Below are 22,926 nucleotides of genomic sequence, written 5' to 3' on the forward strand. Positions count from 1 at the left end.
GCGCAACATGCTCCAGTAAAAGTTACTACAGACGCCAGCCTGTGGGGCTGGGGTGCGCACTCTCATGCCTGGCAGGCCCAGGGAGCCTGGTTGCCAGAGGAGGCAGGCCGCTCCTCAAATTTCAGGGAACTACTAGCTGTGGGGAAAGCTCTCTTGGCTCTGCAAGAGAGGGTCTATTCAAGAGACCTATTAGTTTTCTCAGACAATGCCACAACAGTGGCGTACCTGAACAAGCAATGGGGCACTTGTTCGGAGTCACTTCTAACGCTAACACAGCAGATTCTGTCCTGGGCAGAGATCAATGTCACTTCGATCAGGGGATCAGAGAATACGCTGGCGGACTATCCGAGCAGAGTGAGTGTCAGTTCCAGCTGTTGGGAGCTGCATCAAGGCACGTTCCGGGAGATTGTGCCAAGTTGGGGTCTTCCTGCAGTGGATCTTTTTGCCTCCAGTCTCAACAGAAAACTACCAGTGTTCTTCTCACTGGAGAGAGAGACAGGGTCCTTGTGGACAGATGCTCTCTCCTTCCTGTGAAATTTTGCTCTGGCCTACGCCTTCCCTCCTTTTCCCCTCTTACCTCTGGTAGTTCGGAAAATTATTCAGGATTGGGCAGAAGTGGTTCTGATTGCTCCCTGGTGGCCCAGGAGGAGTTGGTTTTCCTCTCTGGTGGATCTTCCCCGGCCCCTACCAGATTGGAAGGATCTACTTCATCAAGGATCAGTGTTGCATCCCAAATCCTCAGACCTTCCATTTGACGGCCTGGAGGCTGAGCGGCGCATCTTACAGTTGAGAGGGTGTTCAGAGAAGGTTATTCAAGAGATCCTGGACAGCCGCAAGTTGGTCACAAGGAAAATCTGGGAAAGTTTGGAAAACTATTTCCTGGCAAAGGAAATCCGGTTTGGATTCTTTTTCCACTCCCTGTATATTGGACTTTTTGCACAAGGAAGTAGAGAAAGGACCATCTGTCAGCACCCTTAGGGTTCATCTTACGGCCCTGTCTTTGTTTTCAGACAAGAAACTAGCGAAAGATCCTTTAGTCAGGAGGCTCCTTTCAGCCGGATCTAGACATGCTCCCAAGGTCATCTAACATGTGCCTCCTTGGGATCTGTCATTGGTGTTAAATTCTCTATGAAGGGCTCCTTTTGAGCCATTGCATGAGGCTTCCCTGAAATAAATGTCCTTGAAGATTTCCTTCCTTTTGGCTATTATGTCAGGGAGAAGGATTTCTGATCTGCAGTCCCTTTCCTGTAAAGACCCCTTCCTGAGGATTCTAGAGGACAAGGGTAGTGATTAGGCCTGATTTTTTTCTATTTGCCCAACGTATCTTCAAACTTTCATAGGTCCCAGGAGGTAGTCCTGCCTAGTTTCTGTACCTCTCCCAAGAATGCGGAGGAGAAAAAATGTAGTCTTTTAGACGTAAAGAGATGTCTTCTGCTTTACTTAGAGAAAAACCTGTGGTTTTAGGAGTTCCTCCCAGCTGTTGGTGTTATTCAGTGGTCCCAAAAAGGTCCAAAGCGTCTAAAAGCTCTATTGCTAGGTGAATTAGGAAAGCTATTTGTGAAGCATACAAAGCGTCAGGTCGCATCTCTCCTTCTAGAATTTTAGGGCTCATTCAACGAGATCCATGGCCACGTCATGGGCAGAAAGAGTGGGGGCATCATGGGAACACATTTCTAAAGCTGCCGTCTGGTCCTCCCCTCATGCATTTGTAAAACATAAAGTTCAGATGCTTTCCAAACCAGGACCTCTCCTTTGGTAGGAAAGTGCTTCAGGCTGTTGTCCCTCCCTAAGGTATAGAATCTTGCTTATCCTCTCAAGTAGCTGTCCTGGAAGGTGAGGGGGAAAAACCCCAGTTAGACTTACTGGTAATGGTATTTCCAGGAACCTTCCAGGACAGCATCTATATTCCCACCCTATTCTTCTTTTCCCTCTTCGACCTTGTTCACCTGGTGGTGGTGTTTTTTTATGTTTCTATTTTTTTCCTCTGCCGAGTGCACTTTTAGTGGAGGTTTACTTGATCGTCTAAACAATTGAGGGTCAGAGTAAAGGGAGGGGCCTTTTAAATTGTATCTGTTCATTTGTGTTTCCTGTAGAGAGCAGAGCCAATATCTCAAGTAGCTGTCCTGGAAGGTTTCTGGAAATACCTTTTTTTTTTTTTTTTTTTTTTTTTTTTTTTTTATATTTATTACAAGGGATGTTTACATTACTTATAATTGGAATAAAAGTGACACATTTTAATATAAATAAATATATAATATATGTGTGTGTGTGTGTGTATATATATATATATATATGTGTATATGTTTTAACCACTTAAGCCCCGGACCTTTAGGCAGCTAAATGCCCAGGCCAGGTTTTGCGATTCGGCACTGCTTCGCTTTAACAGACAATTGCGCGGTCGTGCGACGTGGCTCCCAAACAAAATTGGCGTAATTTTTCCCCCACAAATAGAGCTTTCTTTTGGTGGTATTTGATCACCTCTGCGGTTTTTATTTTTTGCGCTATAAACAAAAATAGAGCGACATTTTTGAAAAAATATTCAATATTTTTTACTTTTTGCTATAATAAATATCCCCCAAAAACATATATAAATTTTTTTTTCTCCCTCAGTTTAGGCCGATACGTACTCTTCTACCTATTTTTGGTAAAAAAAAATCGCAATAGGTGTTTATCGATTATTTTGCGCAAAATTTATAGTGTTTACAAAATAGGGGATAGTTTTATTGCATTTTTATAATTTTTTTTTTTTTTTACTACTAATGGCGGCGATCAGCGTTTTTTTTTTTTTCGTGACCGCGACATTATGGCGGACACTTCGGACAATTTTGACACATTTTTGGGACCATTGTCATTTTCACAGCAAAAAATGCATTTAAATTGCATTGTTTATTGTGAAAATGACAGTTGCAGTTTGGGAGTTAACCACAGGGGGCGCTGTAGGAGTTAGTGTTCACTTAGTGTGTGTTTACAACGGTAGGGGGGTGTGGCTGTAGGACTGACGTCATCGATCGAGTCTCCCTATATAAGGGGTCACTCGATCGATGCAGCGCCATAGTGAAGCACGGGGAAGCCGTGTTTTTACATACGGCTCTCCCCGTTCTTCAGCTCCGGGGAGCGATCGCAACGGAGCGGCTATAAACGAATAGCCACGCCGTCGTCCTGGATCGCTCCCCGCGGGAATCCGACCGCCGCATGTAGCGGGGGGGGGGGTCCCGATCGGACCCCCCACCCGCTAGAAGGCAAGGACGTACATGTACGCCCATTTGCCTGTACGTGCCATTCTGTGGACGTACATATACATGCGGCGGTCGGGAAGTGGTTAAAGAAAAAAAACATACAACCTGTAGAATATTTTTTAACGTCGCCTAAGAAGATTCTTAATCTTTTTTGTCGCCATTCCTCAAGCGGGCACAATTTTGAATCGTGACATGTTGGGTATAAATTTACTCAGCATAACATCATCCTTCATAATATAAAAAAAAAATTCGCTACTTTTACTGTTGTCTTATTTTCAAAAAAGTGTATTTCCCCCCCCCCCAAAAAAAGTGTGCTTGTAAGACCACTGCGCAAATACGGTGTGAAAGTATTGCAACGACCGTCATTTTAGGTCTAAGGCCCCATTCACACCTAGGCGTTTTTACGCCTGAAGCGCACTGCTCACAAACGCCAGAGGGGAGAATTAACATTATTCCCTATGGTGACTGTTCACACCTTAACGCCCAAACGCCTGTCGCGCGAAGCTCAAACAAGTCCCGGACCTTTTTTTGTCGCGCGAATCGCGCGACAGCGGCGTTTGAGCGTTTTTTTTTCCCCATAGAAAGTAATGGGAAACGCGCGTATTGAGCGTATCGCGCGACAACGGGCGTTTGCTATGGGCGTTTCGTCGTTTTAATCAATAGAACTTGTCGCCCATGCAGAAGATTAAAAAAAATCTACCAACATAGCAACAAGTGATGAAAAGATGATAATTTTTCCTATTGGCTAAAATAAGAAACGCCGAAGTACAAAAACGTCGCACGACGCTGTATGCAAACGCGCAAATAAGCATGAATACGCGCGAAAAAAAAACGCCCGAAAAAACGACCGAACGCCCTACGCTCAGGTGTGAATGCAGCCTTAGGAAAAAAAAATGTTTGGGGGCTCTAACGAAAAATAGGCCTGGTTCTTTATTTTCATTTGTTTTTATTCAAAGTTTTTTAAGAAACACAAATATACATTACATTTGCATATACAAACGAGGATCACATTTAAAATACAAACATTACATATACAGAAATAACAACAATAACGACATTAACATCCTGGGTCTATCCTACACCTCCTGATCCTTCATCTCTATTTCCTTTCCTTTTATCTCATGTGGTTACCCCTCCCTTACTTTATCCTCTGACCCCCACCCCCCCCCCCCCCCCCCCCCCCCCGGGGAGAGAGGAAGTGAAGAAGAAAAAAAAAAGGGCATTTAAAGTGCTCCGTGCGCATTTACCCCATATTCTATCTTTTAATATTTCCTGTGACTCTAAGGCCCTGTACACACCATAGAATCCATCCGCAGATAAATCCCAGCAAATGGGTTTCAGCGGATAGATCCTATGGTGTGTACACGCCAGCGGATCTGTTTCCGCGGATATATCTCCCCTGGGATGGATTCCAGCAGATCGAATATTCGCTGACATGCAGAACATATCCATCTGCTGGAGTCCATCCCAACGGATGGATCCGCTGGTCTGTATAGACTCACCGAATCCATCCGTCCGAAGGGATCCCCCGCATGCGTCGCAATGATTCGACGCATGCGTGGAATTCCTTGTATGACAGCGTCGCGCACGTCGCCGTGTCATAATCGCGGCGACGGCGCGTCACGTCATCGCCAGAGGATTTCGGCGCGGATTTCAATGCGATGGGGAGTACACTCCATCGCATTAAAATCTGCTGAAATCCTCGAGAGGATTTATCCGCGGAAACGGTCCGCTGGACCGTATCCGCGGATAAATCCTCCCGTGTGTATGGGGCCTAAGTGTTACTATTTTAGGGGGACAGAAAAATATCCCCTTTTACCTCAAAATCTCCTCGTGATAAAGAGAGAGAAAAAAATAGGCCTGGTTCTTAAGTGGTTAAAGTAACACATCACAAAAAGTGGCCTGGTTATGAAGGGGGGTAAATCTTCTGGAGGTCAAGTGGTTAAGGTAAACATTGTTTTTTCTATTAGTTGCATCTATCGATTTTTAAACTGAATGCTGCTTTGAACCAGGCTTTAATTGTTCTATGTTTGTGGCTGTGCTTGCCACTAAACTGTAATGCCTCGTACACACGATCGCGATTCCCGAAGAGAAAAGTGCAATGTGAGCTTTTTGTCGCGAATTCTGACCGTGTATGCTCCATCGCATACATCCGTGAGAATTCCTGCCAAGAAAAGATTGAGATAAGGATCTCAATTTTCGTAACAGGAAAAATTCCTATCGGAAATCGCGATCGTCTGTATGCAATTACGATGCAAAAAAAACGTGCTCAGAATCGAGCAGAAGAGCCGAACTACCTATTGAACTTCATTGATCTCGGCTCGTCGTACGTGTTGTACGTCACCACGTTCTTGACGGTCGGAATTTCGTCCAAGATTAGTGTGACCGTGTGTATGTATGCAAGACAAATTTCCTGCTGAAAAAAACCCCCATAGTTTTCTTGTCGTAAATCGCGATTGTGTGTACAAGGCATTAGGGTTTTACAAATGGCTTTATAGGTTGTGCTGATTCCTGCTACATATGGTATGTGATTCCTAATGATCTTTCTTATGCATTTGTCTTGTAGGAGTGGCTGTATACACTGGAATGGAGGCAAAAATGGCATTAAATTATAAGAGTAAATCACAGAAGCGTTCTGCTGTGGAGAAGTAATGTATCTTCATTTAAAAGTCTAAAAATACCATCTCTCTGAAAGTATATCTTTGCATAGTGATTGGTGTGACTTCCGTATCCCCACCTGACCCTGCTGAGGCCTGGCCAGTGGATAGTGAATTGTGTTACTGGTTTTGTGCAAGTTCAAAACCATACCAGTTAATCCTGCCTAAATCCAGAATGTTTAGATTTGTTTATGTCAAACAATGTCATCAGCTTTCCCGTTTATTTTCTAAAGGCTAAAGGATACCTTTGCCATATGTATTGAAAGGATGAGGGGGGCCGGGGGGCTGTACTCTTGTCCTTCAGGGGCAAGGCTGCATCTCCATAGAATACATTATAATTAGCCGTTGTTACCCTAGGACAGAGGCATGCTAGTGATCACCTTTCACTGCAATTATCACTCTTGAGTTGGAGCATATAAATTGTGGAATTTTTCTCAGTTTGGTGTGGCTAAAGATTCCCTAATAAAATTAGATTTCATGTTTGACTCAGCCATTTGAAGATTTAAAGGTTCTTGATTTTAAACCGTTCTGTTGTAGCTTTGACTGTGTTTGGAATCTTTGACATCTGAACACTGCATGATGTGCAATATGAATTTCTCTGTTATGAGATCACATATATTTAAAAATCACCTTCCTATTTTTACTGACCATATTGATATGCCTCATTTCACATATGTTTGTACCTGCATTTTCTGGCCCCAGTCTTATTAAAACTGCGTAGATGCTAGACTAGATCAGTAATGGCAAAGAAATACTTTTTTTTGATTTTGCTGAAAAATCAAAGTTCAGTTGTTAATAAAAGCACAAGATATTTACAACCCCAATTCTGGAAAAGTTGTGACGCTGTGTAAAATCTACATGATAGAATGCAATGATCTGCAGATCTCATAAACCAATGTTTAATTCACAATAGAAAACATATCAAATGTTATGGAAAAAAAAAAAAAACATATCAAATGTTTAAACCTGAGAAATTTACAATTGTAAGAAAAAAAAAAGTAATTTTGAAATTGATGGCAGCAACCTGTCTCAAGCAATTTGGGACAGGGCAACAAAAAGCTGGCAAAGTAGGTGGTACTAAAGAGGAAAAGCTGAAAGAACATTTTGAAACTGAGGTTATTTGGCAATACGTCTGTAACATGATTGGGTATAAAAAGGGCATCTTGGGGAGTCAGAGTGTCGCAGAAGTTCGCCAATCTGTGAAAAGCTGCATCTGAAAATTGTTGAACAATTTTAGAATAATGTTCCTCAATGTAAAATTGCAAAGACTTTAAATATATCATCTACAGTACATAATATCCTGAGAAGATTTTGAGAACCTGGACAAGGCTGAAACCCAGTATTAGATGCCTGTGATCTTCAGGCCCTCAGGCAGAAACCACTGCATTAAAAACGGGCATGTCTGTCATTGACTTCACTACATGGGCTTCCAAAAAACACTCTTTGTTAAATAGTTTGCTGTGCCATCCAAAAATGCAAGGTAAAGCTCCATCATGCAAACGAGAAGCCAAAGTGGGAAAACTGGTCAGACGTATTAAAATTTTACATTATTTATGTCAAACATGGGCACCATGTCCTCCAGACTAAAGAGGCAAGAGATCATCCGGCTCATGAGTGCTCAATTCAAAAGCCTGCATCTCTGATGGTATGTGACATTAACGTATGAAGTTGGCAGCTTGCACATCTGCAAAGGCACCATCAATGCTGAAAGATATATCCAGGTTTTAGAGCAGGATATGCTCCCAGCTAGAAAACGTATTTTTCAGGGAAGGCCTTGAAAATTTCAGCAGAACAATGCTAAACCGCATACGGCATCTATGACAACAGCATGACTTCTTAGTAGAAGTCCAGGTGGTTAATAGGCCTGCCGGCGGTCCAGAATTTTCACCAATTGAAAATATCTTAAAACGAACAATACGACAAAGAAGACCCACAACTGTTGAGCAGTTCAAATCCTATGTCAGGCGGCAAGATTGGGACAACATTCCTCTCTCAAAACGGCAGCAACTGGTCTCTTCAGTTCCCAGACATTTACAGAGTGGTGTTTTTAAAAAAAAGAGGGGATGCTACACCGTGGTAATGATGGCCCAGTCCCAAATTTTTTGAGACTTGTTGCAGCCATTTTTTTAAATTGCCTTATTTTATTTTTTTTAAATGGTAGTTTCTCAATTTAAACATTCAATATGTTTTCTATTTCCTATTGTGAATAAAATATGGGTTTATGAGATTTGCAAATAATTGGATTCTGTTTTTATGTAGATTTTAACAAAGCGCCCCAACTTTTTGGGAATTGGGGTTGTAGAAAAGATTGGTAAAGCTTTTATTACCTAATTAGTGTGGTTTGGTCAAAAAGAACCCTTTTTTGCAAATATATTTTCTTCCAGTATTCTTATCTGTTGATCAATGTTTAGGTCCATGAACACTTTCTTGCTGGTATATTTGATAATCCTGCTGTTTGAGGCTATTCTAAGCACAATCTTGAAGTACGCCTGGCAAGCTGAAGAAAAATGGGATGAGCCATGGTACAACCAAAAAACTGAACACGACAGGAATAGCAGTAAGGTTTGTACAAATGTAATTTCTTGTGTAAATGATTGCTAAAAATATCTAGCAAGATTGCATGCCACTTAATGTACACGTGCAGAGTATAATACAATGCACGCTGAGCAGTGGGGTGCTTGCGTCTGCTCTGTGAAAATGTTATGGCTTTTCTTAGAAAAAAATGTAGTGCTACATGTTTAGGCTACCTTATTCTTAACTCGCTGTAAGTGCCCACAAAATAATTAGCCCTAATCATCTTGATTTGGATGTATGTGTGTGGTAAGATTTTTTTTTTTTTTATCTCGATTCAACCCTTCCTCATGATCTCTATGCAGAATTTCCTTATTCATTCATGTAAAAAGTGTAGATGGTTCTCTGCTCACTGTCAAAGTTTTTCAGTCTGTCAAGTTTTTCAAAACATTGTCAGCACTGGTAGAGAACTATAAACATTGCAACTTTTCCTTCTTGGATCAAAGGAATGAAGTTCTGTCTGACATGAGGGAAGTTTACCACTGGCTTACTGGGCACATATACCCCCTTCCTGCCCAGGCGAAATTTCAGCATTCGGCACTGTCACGCTTTGAATGACAATTGCGCGGCCGTGCGACGTGGCTCCCAAACAAAATTGACGTCCTTTTTTCCCCTACAAATAGAGCTTTCTTTTTGTGGTATTTGATCACCTGTGCGGTTTTTAGTTTTTGCTGTAATAAATATCCCATTTTTAAAAAATATATATATTTTTTTTCAGTTTAGTCTGATACGTATTCTACATATTTTTGGTTAAAAAAAAAAATCACAATAAGCGTATAGTGATTGGTTTGCGCAAACTTTATAACGCCTACAAAATAGGGGATAGAATTAGTACTATTATTTTTTTTTTTTTTTTTTTTTTTTTTTTTTTTTTATTAGTATTGGCGGCAATCTGCAAATTTTTGTCACGACTGCAATATTACGGCGGACACTTTTGACACATTTTTGGGACCATTCGCATTTTACAGCGAACAGTGCTATAAAAATGCACTGGTTACTGTATAAATGTGACTGGCAGGGAAGGGGTTAACACTAGGGGGCATCAAGGGGTTAAATATGTACCCTGGGAGTGATCCTTACTGTAGGGGGAGGGGGACTGACTGGGGGAAGTGACCGATGGTTGTCCCTATGTACAAGGGACACACCATCTGTCTCCTCTCCCTGACAGGACATGGAGCTCTGTGTTTACACACAGAGCTCCACGTCCCTGGCTCTGTGACTGCCGATCGCGGGTGCCTGGCGGACATCGCGGCCGCCAGGCACGCGCATCGGCACCTGTGTGCCCCCAGTGGCGCGCAGCCAGAGGCCGTATATAGACGGCCTACCGGCAGATCAGAGCCACCTTGCAGCCATATATAGTCGGCTGCAAGGTGGGAAGTGGTTAAAGTCTAAACCTTTTTCTGACACTTGTTTCTTACAAAGTTAAAATCATTATTTTTTTATAGAAAATTGCTTTGAACACATAAACATTTAATATATATATATATATATATATATATATATATATATATATATATATATATATATATAATTATTTTTAACAGAGACCCTAGACAATAAAATAATATTAATAAAATAATAATAATACCTATGTTGGTCCATTAGAGCTGTCTTAAAGTGGTTCTAAAGTCCGAAGGTTTTCTTTTTATCTTAATGCATTGTATGTGCAGCAGCCCCCCTAATACTTACCTGAGCTCCATTTCAATCCAGCAATGTTGCACGAGAGTCTCCGCTGTCCAGGACTCTCCCTACCACACAGTGTCTTTTAAAGAGGATTATAATGCAAAGATGCATAGGACAAGTTTTTTTTTTTTGTAAGGCAAGCCCATAGTTGTGTTTTTTTTAACGGACCCGATTCCCCCAGCCACACATTTTGATATGGATGGGGGAATGCTTCCCCCTGAGTTATATTCTGACAGCAGAGAGTTCCCAGCCATCAGAATTAGAGCTGCACGATTCTGGTCAAAATGAGAATTACGATTCTTTTGCTTAGACTAAAGATCACGATTCTCTCACGATTCTCAAAAACTGAATGCCAGAACCCCCCCCCCCCCCCCCCACCCAATAAATAAATAAACCTGTGATTTATCTGAAAATATGAATATATAAAAAACAGACCAGTGATGTGTCTATAATGTTAAAGACCATATAACTCCTATGAAAAAAGCAGAATAAAACTTTAATTCTGCTTTTTTCATAGGAGTTCTATGGTCTTTAACATTAAAGACATATCACTGGTCTCTCTTTAATACATCAGAAGCAGTACCGCCAGCAACCATTGGGTGGCGCATGGATACACACAGTTGTACAAAACTGTGAGAAAGATTAATACATCAGAATCGGTACCGCCGGCAACCACTGGGTGGCGCATGGATACACACAACAGTTGTACAGATCTGCAAGAGAAGCCCAGGCATCCATCCAGCGGCGCAGGCTGCTGACGTCTGTTCCGATATCGGCGCCATTTGCGTTCCACGCTGGTTACGTGGAACCGGCCATGAAACAGAAGAATCGCGGGTCATCCCGCGGGGAGATCGCGGGCGGGGGAGAATCGAGATTGCGATTCTCTCCGCGATTAATCGTGCAGCTCTAATCAGAATACACGAATCGGTACTGCCAGCTATAGCCGGTGCCACTAATGGGTCTGGAAAATTCAGACAGTATAGTTATTCAGAAGTTGATCCACCAATTTAATTCTGTACAACCAGCCTGCCATACATGAAAAATAAATTTTGTCCTGTCTGAGCTGGCTGAATTTCGATCCATATATGGCTGACTTTAGTAGGAAAATGTTTTTTTTTTTTTTTTTAGACTGTGGCTAAAAATACATCTCTGCTAGTGTATATCTAAAAACATGAATATCTTTCATTTTAATGGCCTTGCCTCTTGCGAAGATGGTCCATTTACATTTTATTTAATCTAGTTTGCTTTTGGTGTCTGTAAAATAAAAAAACATTTGTTTTGCTATATTGCACTAATACAGATTTCATTTTTTTTTTTCACCAGATATTAAGATTTATTTCTGATTTCCTGGCATTCCTGGTTCTTTACAATTTTATCATCCCGATTTCACTGTATGTAACGGTGGAGATGCAGAAATTCCTTGGTTCCTTTTTCATTGGTTGGGACCTTGATCTTTACCATGAAGAAAGTAATCAAAGAGCTCAGGTGAACACTTCTGACCTGAATGAAGAGCTGGGACAGGTAATGTGGCAGTTTGTAAATGAAAAACCATATGCAATGTAGACAGAAGTGTCTCCATAGTTGATTAAACATCACTTTCTTTATACCTATCAAAAGTGACAGGCTTTATAGGCACAATTGGGGTAAGAACAGATTGCTTTATATTTATCCCTTTTTAGACACACATTTTCCACACTAACTTCCCAAAATTTGGACCTGCCATTAAAATAAGAACTATATAGCTTAGGATGCCTGTATGCCCCAGTCCACATAGTTAGTCAGGTTGAAAAAAGACACAAGTCCATCCAGTTCAACCATAAAAAAAAAAAAAAAATATCCCATATACCCAATTCTATACCCACAGTTGATCCAGAGGAAGGCAACAAAAACAAACAAACAGCAGAGCATGCTCCAGTTTGCTACAGCAGGGGAAAAAATCCTTCCTTATCCCCCAAGAGGCAATCAGATTTTCCCTGGATCAAGTTTACCTATACATTTTAGTACCAAGTTATATTATGTACATTTAGGAAAGTATCCAGGCCTTAAAGCAATCTACTGAGCTGGCCAGAACCACCTCTGGAGGTAGTCTATTCCACATTTCCACAGCTCTTACTGTGAAGAAACCTTTCCGTTTTTGGAGATGAAATCTCTTTTCCTCTAGGCGTAAAGAGTGCCCCTTTGTCCTCGGTGTTGACCGTAAAGTGAATAACTCAACATCAAGTTCACTATATGGACCCCTTATATATTTGTACATGTTGATCATATCCCCCCTAATTCTCCTTCTCGAGTGAATAAATTCAGTTCCTCTAATCTTTCCACATAGCTGAGTTCCTCCATGCCTCTTATCAGTTTGGTTGCCCTTCTCGGCACTTTCTCCAGTTCCCCGATATCCTTTTTGAGAACTGGTGCACAAAACTGAACTGCATATTCCAAATGGAAGTCTTACTAATGATTTGAACAGGTTTATAGTTACTTGGTAAAAACTTTGTTCCCTTTTTAAATATAGGCACCACATTTACCCTGCGCCAATCCAGTAATACTATTCCCATCATTGATGAGTCCCTAAAAATCAGATACAATGGCTTGGAAATTACAGAGCTCAATTCTTTTAGGATCCGTGGGTGTATGCCATATGGTCCAGGTGCTTTATCCACCTTTATTCTGTCTTAATATTTCTGGACCATATCACTTTTGAGCCATTGTGGATCATTTGGGGCTGTGTCAATACCAACCCCATGGACATGAGCTCCCCCATGCTCTTTTGTATACACAGAGCTGAATAAAGTATTTAATAAATTGGCCTTCTCTTTGTCCCAAGTCACTACTCTAGATTATTTTGTAAAGGGCCTACATGCTCAGACCAGACCTTTTTACTATTAATATATTTGAACAATTTTTTGGTGTTTGTCCTTTGCAATCTGTCGCTCGTTTAGAATTTTTGCATCCTTGATTTCCTTTTTACATATTCCATTATATTCTTTGTAACATTTAAACGGCATTAGTGTTCCTTCATTTTTATATTTTTTAAAAGCTCTTTTCTTATTGTTTATAGCTTTTTTAACTTTGACCGTGAGCCACATGGGTTTTATTTTTAGCCTTTTAAACTTATTGCCCATGGGAATATATTTTGCAGTGAGGTCCCAAACAGTCTTTGAAGAATTCCCATTTCTGTTCTGTGTTTATCAATGTCTATATTCCCTCCCAGTCTGAGTCCTAGGGAGTAGCTCTCATCCTTGGAAAATTTGCTCTGTTGAAGTTAAGTGTTTTTATCTTTCCCATATGTATTTCTTGCTTACAGCTAACATCACATGAAATCATGTTATGATCACTGCTACCCAGGTGTTCCTTTATCTGAACATTAGTAATAAGCTCTGCATGGTTTGAGATTACCAGGTCCAACAGAGCATCATTCCTAGTTGGGGCCTCAATAAACTGGACCATAAAATTGTCCTGTAATGGGTTCATAAATTTTTGCCCCACAACTGTCCCAGCAGTGCCATTACTCCAGTCAATTTCTGGGTAGTTAAAATCCCCCATTATTATCACCGTCCCAGCCCTTGCAGCCCTTTCCATCTGTGCAAGGAGCTGAGTCTCCACCTCCTCGTTAACATTGGGTGGTCTATAACAAACTCCAATGCTTAACTTTGAACTACGCACATCCCATATGCAGTTCCACCCATAATGCTTCAGACTCCTCACACTCTCCATCAACCAGGTCCTCTCTCACACTTGCTCTGAGATCACGTCTCGCATAGAGACAGACCCCAGATTCAAATGGCAATTCAATTTTTATAGGTCCTAGTTCACCTCACCCAGCAATTTGAATAATATGGTCACATTTTCTATCATGTGAACTTATAGAAGTGCTTTGGTAAATCATGAGTCAATTTCCAAGTAGTATACAGACGCACATCAGTTCAATAACCACTGTGGTTGCTGTATACATTGCACACATTCCATCTAAAGTATCCCATTGCTATTAAAAGAAGGAAAAATTATTGCTTCAAAATTGTATTATAAGTATTAATGGCTAAATCTACCTTTTTGCAGAAAAAAAAAATGTAATTCCTCCTCATTTGCAAAGAAATAAGATTGTGCGTTTTGTTATTTTTTTTGATCGGGGTCTGCAAAGTATCGCAACCACAATCAGGGGATCGTGGATGCAATGCACATGCTCCTTCAGTGTGGTGGTGGTGGGGTACATTTTGCATGTGAAACTCTAAATATTGGTGTAACATGACAAGAAATGTGGAACCTTTGTAAATAGATTTATCCAGACCTAATTGTGATTTATTTTATATATTTCTTCAACGTTTGGGACAAGGAATCCTCATAGTAAAGTAACCCAAAAGAAATGGAACAATAGATATTAAACCAATTCAAGAAGATAACTCTCAAAGTGAAAAAAATATGAACATGCTCCTTGAATTCCTCAATGGGATTTATAAATCTGATCTTGACTCCAACTTTGCTCAAGTATGTTAATGTATCAAAAATACACAAGAATACAATGCACTATAACCTGCATTATAAACACTGCAGGATGTGCATGCTTCCCAGACATCACCTAGGTTTCCTTATGTATTATCAATATAACAAGTGTTTGAGTGGAGAATTTTGATGTCCTTTACCCCTAATCACAGACCATGTTAATAACCTGGTGCACCATGCAAACTAATAATCCCCACTTGGTAGACCTTGGGATATCACTAATGGTTCATCAATTGAAAGAATATCCTAAAGGGCCATGTGGATAAAGGCTTCCTACAAGGGGGTTTCACTGTCCAGAACTTTAGCCAACGTTTCCTTTGCATATGCATCGGCAAGAGGCACATACAAGAAATAAGGCAGGCTGCTTCCAATAGTCACCATAAAAGGTACACTTTATCATACATCACGGGACTAGTGAGGCTATTATTCCTTACTGGGTTATATTCCCATCTCCAGATGAATGGACACAAAGGTCTTTAGACAGGAAGTGATCCTCTATATAACCCCTCTCATACAGGAAGTACTTCAGTTTTTTACCAGTGTCTGCAAGGTGGATGGGCATGTTTGAGTTCTCTTGAGCTCCAGGTCTCGGAGTCCCAGCACAGTTCTTAAATGATTTAAGGGTATGACCGATCGGATCCATTTGAAACAGGCTTGTATGCTTGGAAAAATGGTACCCAAGCCTCGCAAAGATGACGAAAGGATTCTGGCAAGGTTTTTCCTGTAATGCAACCTCAGAGCGATGGTCCCTGTGTAGTGGAATCCTGGACACCATAGAGCTAAGGTATTCCTGCAGGGCATCATTGGGTACAGGTCCAAGGGAATGGACCATAAAACATGAAAAGGGTACCCAGTCCAAGTGACGGAACCTTACTTGATTGGGCTCTTATAGGTAGATTCAGGTACATGGGTGCAAACTTGCGGCGGCGTAGCTTAGCCTGTTTAGGCTACGCCACCGTAAGTTAGCTAGGCAAGTAAATGATTCTCAATGTACTTGCCTGCTAATATACGGCGGCGTAGCCTAAAGGAGGCGGGCGTAAGGGCGCCGAATTCAAATGTGTTGGAGGGGGGGCGTGTTTTATGGTAATGGGGCTTGACCTCACGTTTTTACATTTTTTTTTTTTTTTTTTTTTTTTTTTTTTTAATGCGCATGCGCCGGGCACCTACATTTCCCAGTGTGCATTGCGGCTAAGTACACCGCACGGGCCTATTGATTTTGACGTGGACGTAAACGACGTAAATCCCGATTCGCGGACGACTTACGCAAACAACGTAAAAAATTCGAAACTCGCGGCGGGAACGGTGGCCATACTTTAACATTGTTATTTACATATTCTACGCCGACCGCAATGGAAGCGCCACCTAGCGGCCATCCGAAATATTGCAATCATACGCTTAAACATAGGTCGGCGTAGATTCTGAGTTGGGTCGGCTTATCTACTGATAAGCCAGCCTAACTCTTTCTGAATCTACCTATTAGTTTCTAAGGTTGCCCTGCACCTGGCTGGGTAAGTGAAATCCCTCCTTTACTTATTGTAGGGTGCCCCATGTGCATAACAAACTGACAATCTAGCTAAGGCTGGACACCTGTGTAGTGTTAACCGTGAGGGGGGAGTTTTGGGCTGACTGTTGGTGTTTTTGGGTAAGAAGTACCTTTCTTGGCTGCTTTCTTGTGGATGGTTCGCGTACGAAAATTCATTGGCACATGAAAATTTATTGCGTGCGCGGCACACAGCCATCTTATTTAAGCTGAGAGTAGCTGACATGCGGCACTTCCAGGGGACAGCTGTGGGACACAGAGCAGGTTTGGAAAATCTTTTGCTTTCAGCATTTCATTCCTCCTTACCTGGGTCTCGTGAGTCACCAAGTGTTGGATGGCAAGCTAAAGTGCTTAGCAGGCTTGTTGCAAAGGGGCTTGGTGAGCCCTATTAATAGGGTCTCCCTTCTGGGGTAAAATTACTAAACCCAGGTATTCCCTTTTTGTGGCTTGCAATGTCTTTAAAAAAAGAGGAATGGGGCTAACACTACAGGGAAGGGCACACCTATGTTGTCAGTAGCTCCTGAGGAGCCTAGTCGAAACCCTTGTGTTGTATCCCCTGGCAGACCAGAGGCTTCTGGGAAATCTGAGCCGCTGCTCCTGTCTGGTATTGTGCCTACAATCAATACGCCTGCTTCACCCTTTATCACCAGGGATGAACTGTCCTCCGCCCTAGCCAGGTAAGATCGCAGGACTGCTGGCATGATTGCCTCCATCCCACAGGGTGGCAAAAAGCGTGACAGATCCCCCTCCCCTGAGCCTCCTAATTTGGAGCAGGAATGGGTTGAGGAAGGGGAAGAGGTAGATGCTAAGGACTTAAAAGATGGCCCACCAGATGAGTCTGCTTCTGAGGAATCTGGACCAGAAGATGTCCAGTTGGTATCACTCTGAATTGCGGAGGCTTTTGATCCAGACTCTTGCCAAGATGATTCATTCTGCCTTTAAATTGCCTCCTACAGAGGTTTCTGAGTGTCTCTTGTCCTCTTTGCGGTCCCTGAAGCCTCCTCAGGTTGCACAGGCTTTCCTCTTGCACTGGCTGTTGGAACAAGCGGTGTACGCGGATTGGGAAAATCCTGACAGGATTTTTGTTCCTCCTAAGAGGTTATCCCTTTTTTTTTATTCAATGGAGGAAAGGTTTGTAAAGACGGTTGTAGATGTGGCAGTCTCTTCCTTAAACAAGAACTTAGCTTGTCCAGCTTGAAAGACCCTGTTGGAAAACAAAAAACTGGAGTCATTATTAAAGGCTTCCTTTTCTTTGGCCAGTTAAGCTATTCAGCCAGCTGTTGCAGCAATTTGAGTCTGCCAGTCCTTAAAGGATCAGGTCAGACGGCCTGACAGGCCTAACAAGGACGATGATCTTGTTGAAAATAGAGAAGATATTCCTCGAGCGCTGTGTTTTTTGCTGGAGATGCCTTTTAAATAATTCTATACAGCAAGTTTCTTATCTGGCTCTCCTGTCTGTACACATGTGCAGACTTGTGTGGCTTAAGAACTGGTCAGCCGAGTTTCCATGGGTAACGTTTGGTGATGACCTGGGCAAGTACATCCAAAAGATTTCTGGAGGTTTTCCCTGAGGTTTTAAACCAGGCATCCCTTGTTTAAAACCTCAGGGACTTCCTCAGGTATTTCAGTATCAAGGCAGTTCCGCTGCCAATAGGGCGCTAGAGCCATGAGAAAGCCACATGGCCAGGGCCAGTATAACCCTGGGTCCAGAACTCTTCCAAACCTGGCACCAAGCCCTCCCTTTGAGTGGATGCCCCCACTTTATCGGGTGGGATGGAATGCTGCTCTGATTTGCAGACATTTGGAGACCAGTGGTGCAGGACGAGTGGGTCACCTCAACAGTGTCCCGCGGTTACAAGCTGCAGTTACGACGTTCCCCCCTCCAGAGGTTTTTAAAGATCCAATGTTCCTGCGAATCCTCCAAAAAGATACTTATTGTTTCAAGTGCTAGAGCAGTTAGTGCATCAGGAAGTGATCATACAGGTTTCGCTGTCCGAAAGAGGCACAGGGTTTTATTCAAACCAGTTCACGGTTCTAAAACCAAATGGGGATATAAGGCCAATCTTGGACCTAATATCCCTGAACCAACATCTGTTAATCCAATCCTTCAGGATGAAGTCAGTCTGCTCGGGAGTAGCCTCGCTCCACATGGGAGACTTCTTGGCCTCCATCGATATCAAAGACACGTATTTACACATACCTATCTTTCAGCCTCGTTTGCCGTTTGTGGCACTGCCCTTGGGGTTAACTTGTTTGCTTCCCCCTATTAGTTCACCTATGTGTCCTTGGACTGTTACAAAAACAACCATTTGAGCCTATCAAGGAAATTCCATTAGTCTAGCTGTCATGCAAGCTAGCCTTCCTGATAGGCATCACCTCGAGTAGAAGGTGTTTTGGAGTTGTCTGCCTTTTTGTGCCGAGAACCATACTTGATCCTTCACCACGACAGGGTTGTGTTACGACCTGTTTCATCCTTCTTGCCTAAGGTGGTGTCGGGCTTTCATTTGAATCAGGACATTGTTTTGCCGCCTGTTTTCTCTCAGCCTCGTTCAGCGGAAGAGAAACGACTGCACTCCTTGGATGTAGTGCAAGCAGTCAGAGTTTTTGTCCAAATCTGCGGAGATCCGAGGATCAGACTCCTTTTTGTTTTATCAGGACTCAAGAAGGAGCAGGCAGCTTTCGGTGCTTCAATTGCCCATTGGTACATATTTTTAATAGGTTCCTACTTCAAAGCAGATCACTGTGACAATCTGAGTGAAAGTTCACCCCCTCCCACCCACAGCCTCTTGGGACCTGTCACATGGAATATGCACAGTGGGCAGCTGGCTCTGAAGCTGCAAGGAGTTGGCTGCCCACAGTTAAGATTCTGGCATCTAGATCCAAAGACCTGCAAACGGCCAGGTCGAGTGAGGACATCGCTGGATCGTGGGACAGATAAGTATGTGTTTTTTAATAGTCGGCTGCCACAGTATTTGTGGTAGCTGACTTTTACTTTTTGTTTGCAGGGTTAAGATCCTCTTTCAAAGGCAAGTGGATTCTCCACTGGTATAAAAGTTGGTCTGCTAAGATGACATGGCTGTATCCATGGTAGAAATGGACCACTTCTGAACAAAATTCATACTAAATAGACACAAAGCTAGCCAGCACTTTCAGGGAATTATATATTGTGCCATGGGACATGCAGCATGGACTTTGTGCCTATTCTCAGCCCTCTGTTGACCTGATGGGGCCCAGGGAAATGTAATTTTAGGGGGGTTGTAAAGTCAAAAGATGTTTTTTTTTTTATCTTGATGCATTCTATGCATCGGGTTAAAAAGCCTTCTGTGGCTTGCTGCTTGCTGTGGGGGCACTGAACAGGAGAGAGGGGCCAGGACCACAGAAGAGGGGCCCAAGAAGAAGAGGATCATGTCTGGTCTGTGCAAATCCACTGCGACAGAGCAGGTAAGTATAACATGGTTGTTATTTTTATAGGAAAAAAAAAACACAACCCTTTACAATCCCTTAAAGGAGAAGTCCAGGCAAAACTAATGCTAAACCTGCTCTGTGCCACATTCTAAGCCTAACCTATCTAACTCTGTAAAGCAAAACTCGCTGTACTTGCCTGTTCTGCACCCGATTAGGTTTAGAATGTGGCACAGAGCAGGTTTAGCGTTATTTAGGTTTTGCCTGAACTTCTCCTTTAAGCCCTGGAAAGCAAGTAGGAGTGGGATTGTGGTATGTTAAAATCCATGTATTCATTTAGGCAGATATATTTTTGTTCTTGGGTTTAGATATCCTTTAAATACCTTGGCTTGTTTACATAACTCCAGCAGCTTCTACAGAGTTTTTACAGTGAACATTGAATACTTCTCTACTTATAAGTAAGGATGAGCTCCGGCGTGTTCGCAAAGTCCTCGTGCAGAGCCCGCCAGGATGTCGGCGCTGCGCTAATCACAAGCAGCGAGACATTGTCCCGATGCACGGCTGCAGAGATCGGGAAATGTCTCACTGACTGTGATTAGCGCAGCGCCGACTTCCAAGCACGTGGGCTTTGCCAACACGCCGGAGCTCATCCTTGCTTATAATCAAAGCGTATAACAAAGTAGCTGCATACTAGAAGTATGCATTAATATATATAATTGTTACACTAAACTGTGACTGTCTTAAGCTGGCCATACATGGATTGAAATTTTGGCAGGTCTAGCAGGGACTGGCTGAATTTCGATCCATGTATGAACAGGCTGATTGTACAACCAGCCTGTAGGGTTTTTGCAGATCGCTCACTTTCGCCGCCTATAGCTGACAACACTGATGGTTTTATTGTGACCGTTTCCCCACTGTCTGAACACAATACCACTGGTTGAACTAACAGAAAAAATGAATCGTGTGTGGCCAGCTTTAGCCTCTTTATAATAGAAGTTATAAACACCAGCACAATGAAAGCAAGCGCCTTGAGGCGATTCAGTTCGCATTTGTAGCGCTATACAAGTAATTCACTCACTCACTCAACATGTTTGTGCTGTCCTTATGAGGAAGATCCAACGGGCATTAAATGCTTGTTTTCCTTCCATGGAGAAATATTTAGCTGCTACATTTATCTCAAATAATTTCAGCCCATGCTTGCTGAATCATCACTTTGTTACAATGCATTTTTAGTAGAATGTCTGGCTCCAATGCTACATATTTTCCTGGTAGCTCTGTGTTTTGCTATACATACTTGGAGTTTATCGTTGTATTGATTTTTTTGCTATCTGTCACTGACTAGTCCATGAATCAACTGGCCTTTCTGTGAAGCAGCTCTTAATCCTTTTTTTTTTTTTCTCTTTTACGCATCCCAAGCCTGCCACTTTCTAGCCTTCGAGTGCTGTCAGAATGAATTATATGTATTGGTATTGGCCTCTGTGGAAGACTCTGTTCATACTGTGGTATTTTTTTATTGATGATGTTACTTAGACAGGGATTCAGGTTGGAATAATTGTTTTGTTTAGTTTGAGTTTCCTCCCTTTTTACCATCTATTTTCTCACCTTAGTCTGACCAGTCTGTCCTGGAAGAGAGATTTTCTGTCTTTATGAAGTATTGCCACAGGATGCGACGTAGAATGGTACCTCAATTCTAAAAAAGTTGGGACGCTGTGTAAAATCGACATAATGGAATGCAATGATTTGCAAATCTCATAAACCCATATTTTATTCACAATAGAAAACGCAAAACATATTAAATGTTTAGGCTGGGTTACCACTATTGCCGAATGCGGCTCACAGCAGGGGTCCGGTGCTTCCCCGTTCACTGCTTTCAGGTCCGATTTCAGCCCGAATTTTGGGCTGAATTCAGACCTGGAACGGACCAGAAGACGCAAAAGACACCTGTGCAAATTTGCACTGTAGCTGCAGCGGGGAAACCTGCATCCAATTCGCATAGGTGTGAACCCAGCCTTGAACAGAGAAAATGTACCATTTTAGGAAAGAAATAAGGTTCTTTTTAAAGTGGAGGTCCGCCTAAAAAAAAATAATATTAAAAGCCAGCAGCTACAAATACTGCAGCTGCTGACTTTTAATAAACGGACACTTACCTGTCCAGGGTGCCCGCGATGTCGAAAGCCGAGCAATCGCTCGGCTCTCAGCTTCCCCCGCTGCCATCCTCGGTGAGGGAATCAGGAAGTGAAGCGTTGCAGCTTCAGTTCCAGATTCCCTACTGCGCAAGTCGATCTCTTCTGGGACCTGTGTGCTCCCCAGAAGACAGCGGGGGGAAGGGGGGAACGAGAAGTGATTCTGCGGGGGTCTATGCCTGGAAGTGGGTGCAAATACCTGTATTATACAGGTATCTGCACCCCCCTCCCCCCTGAAAGGTGCCAAATGTGGCACTTGAGGGTTTCCGAAAAGCGGAGGTTCACTTTTTGTGTGGACCTACGCTTTAAATTGGTGTTGGCAACATGTGTCACAAAAGTTGGGACATGGCCGTGTTTACTACAGCATAGCATCCCCTCTTTTTACTAACACTCTGTAAATGTCTGGGAGCTGAGGAGACCAGTTGCTGGAGTTTTGAGAGAGGAATGTTGTCCCATTCTTGTCTGATATAGGATTCTAACTGCTCAACGGTCCTGGGTTTTCTTTGTAGCATCTTTTGTTTCAAGATGCGCCAAATATTTTAGTTTGTGAATGGTCTGGACTGCGGCAGGCCAGTTAACCACTTGCCACCAAATCACGTACCTGGTATGTCATTTAACTTAAAGTGGTTTTTAGATCCTACGGTCGGCTCTCTTGTAATGGCAACAAACTATTTTATTTAAAAATAAAGTGCCCCCGTCCTCCCATGCTAGTGTGCAAACGCGTGCGTTGGTCCCCCAAGGCAAGCAAACAACGATTGTCCCACGTGTGAGGGATTGCCACAACTGCAGATCATAAGGCAGTAATTCTAGAGCTAGACCTTCTCTGTAGAGCTAAAGTGGTAACCTGAAAAGGCTTTTGAAGCATCACTTATGGATAGAAAAATGTATGTTGTCCTTGTGCGGGCATACGCAATTTTAAAGCATGACATATTTGGTATCTATTGTCTCGGTGTGACATCGTCTTTTTACACAAAAAATGGATGTATTTTTTATTTTTTCCCAAAAAATTGCATTTGGAAAACCACTGCGCAAATACCGTGTGACATAAAAAAAAATTCTAAACCCACCAATTTATTCTCTAGGGCCTCTGCTTTAACCACTTGCCGATGTACATTTACTGCGGCAGGTTGGCTCTCCTGCACAAACCGAAGTACCTGCACATC

At 42.4% G+C, this 22,926-nt stretch overlaps 1 protein-coding gene across 5 annotated transcripts in view; it reads left to right on the forward strand.

Annotated features, from left to right (window-relative positions):
* The window catches only part of ATP11B (ATPase phospholipid transporting 11B (putative)), a 187,072-nt gene that overhangs the window by 66,890 nt on the left and 97,256 nt on the right, over positions 1–22,926 (forward strand). For all 5 annotated transcript variants that reach the window (XM_040349442.1, XM_040349439.1, XM_040349438.1 and 2 more), the window contains exons 10-12: positions 5,803–5,884; positions 8,305–8,455; positions 11,471–11,668. In XM_040349442.1, coding sequence (XP_040205376.1) covers positions 5,803–5,884; positions 8,305–8,455; positions 11,471–11,668 — 431 coding nt within the window. The remainder of the gene's footprint in view (positions 1–5,802; positions 5,885–8,304; positions 8,456–11,470; positions 11,669–22,926) is intronic.

Source organism: Rana temporaria, chromosome 4 (genome assembly GCF_905171775.1).
Source record: "Rana temporaria chromosome 4, aRanTem1.1, whole genome shotgun sequence".
NCBI lineage: Eukaryota > Metazoa > Chordata > Amphibia > Anura > Ranidae > Rana > Rana temporaria.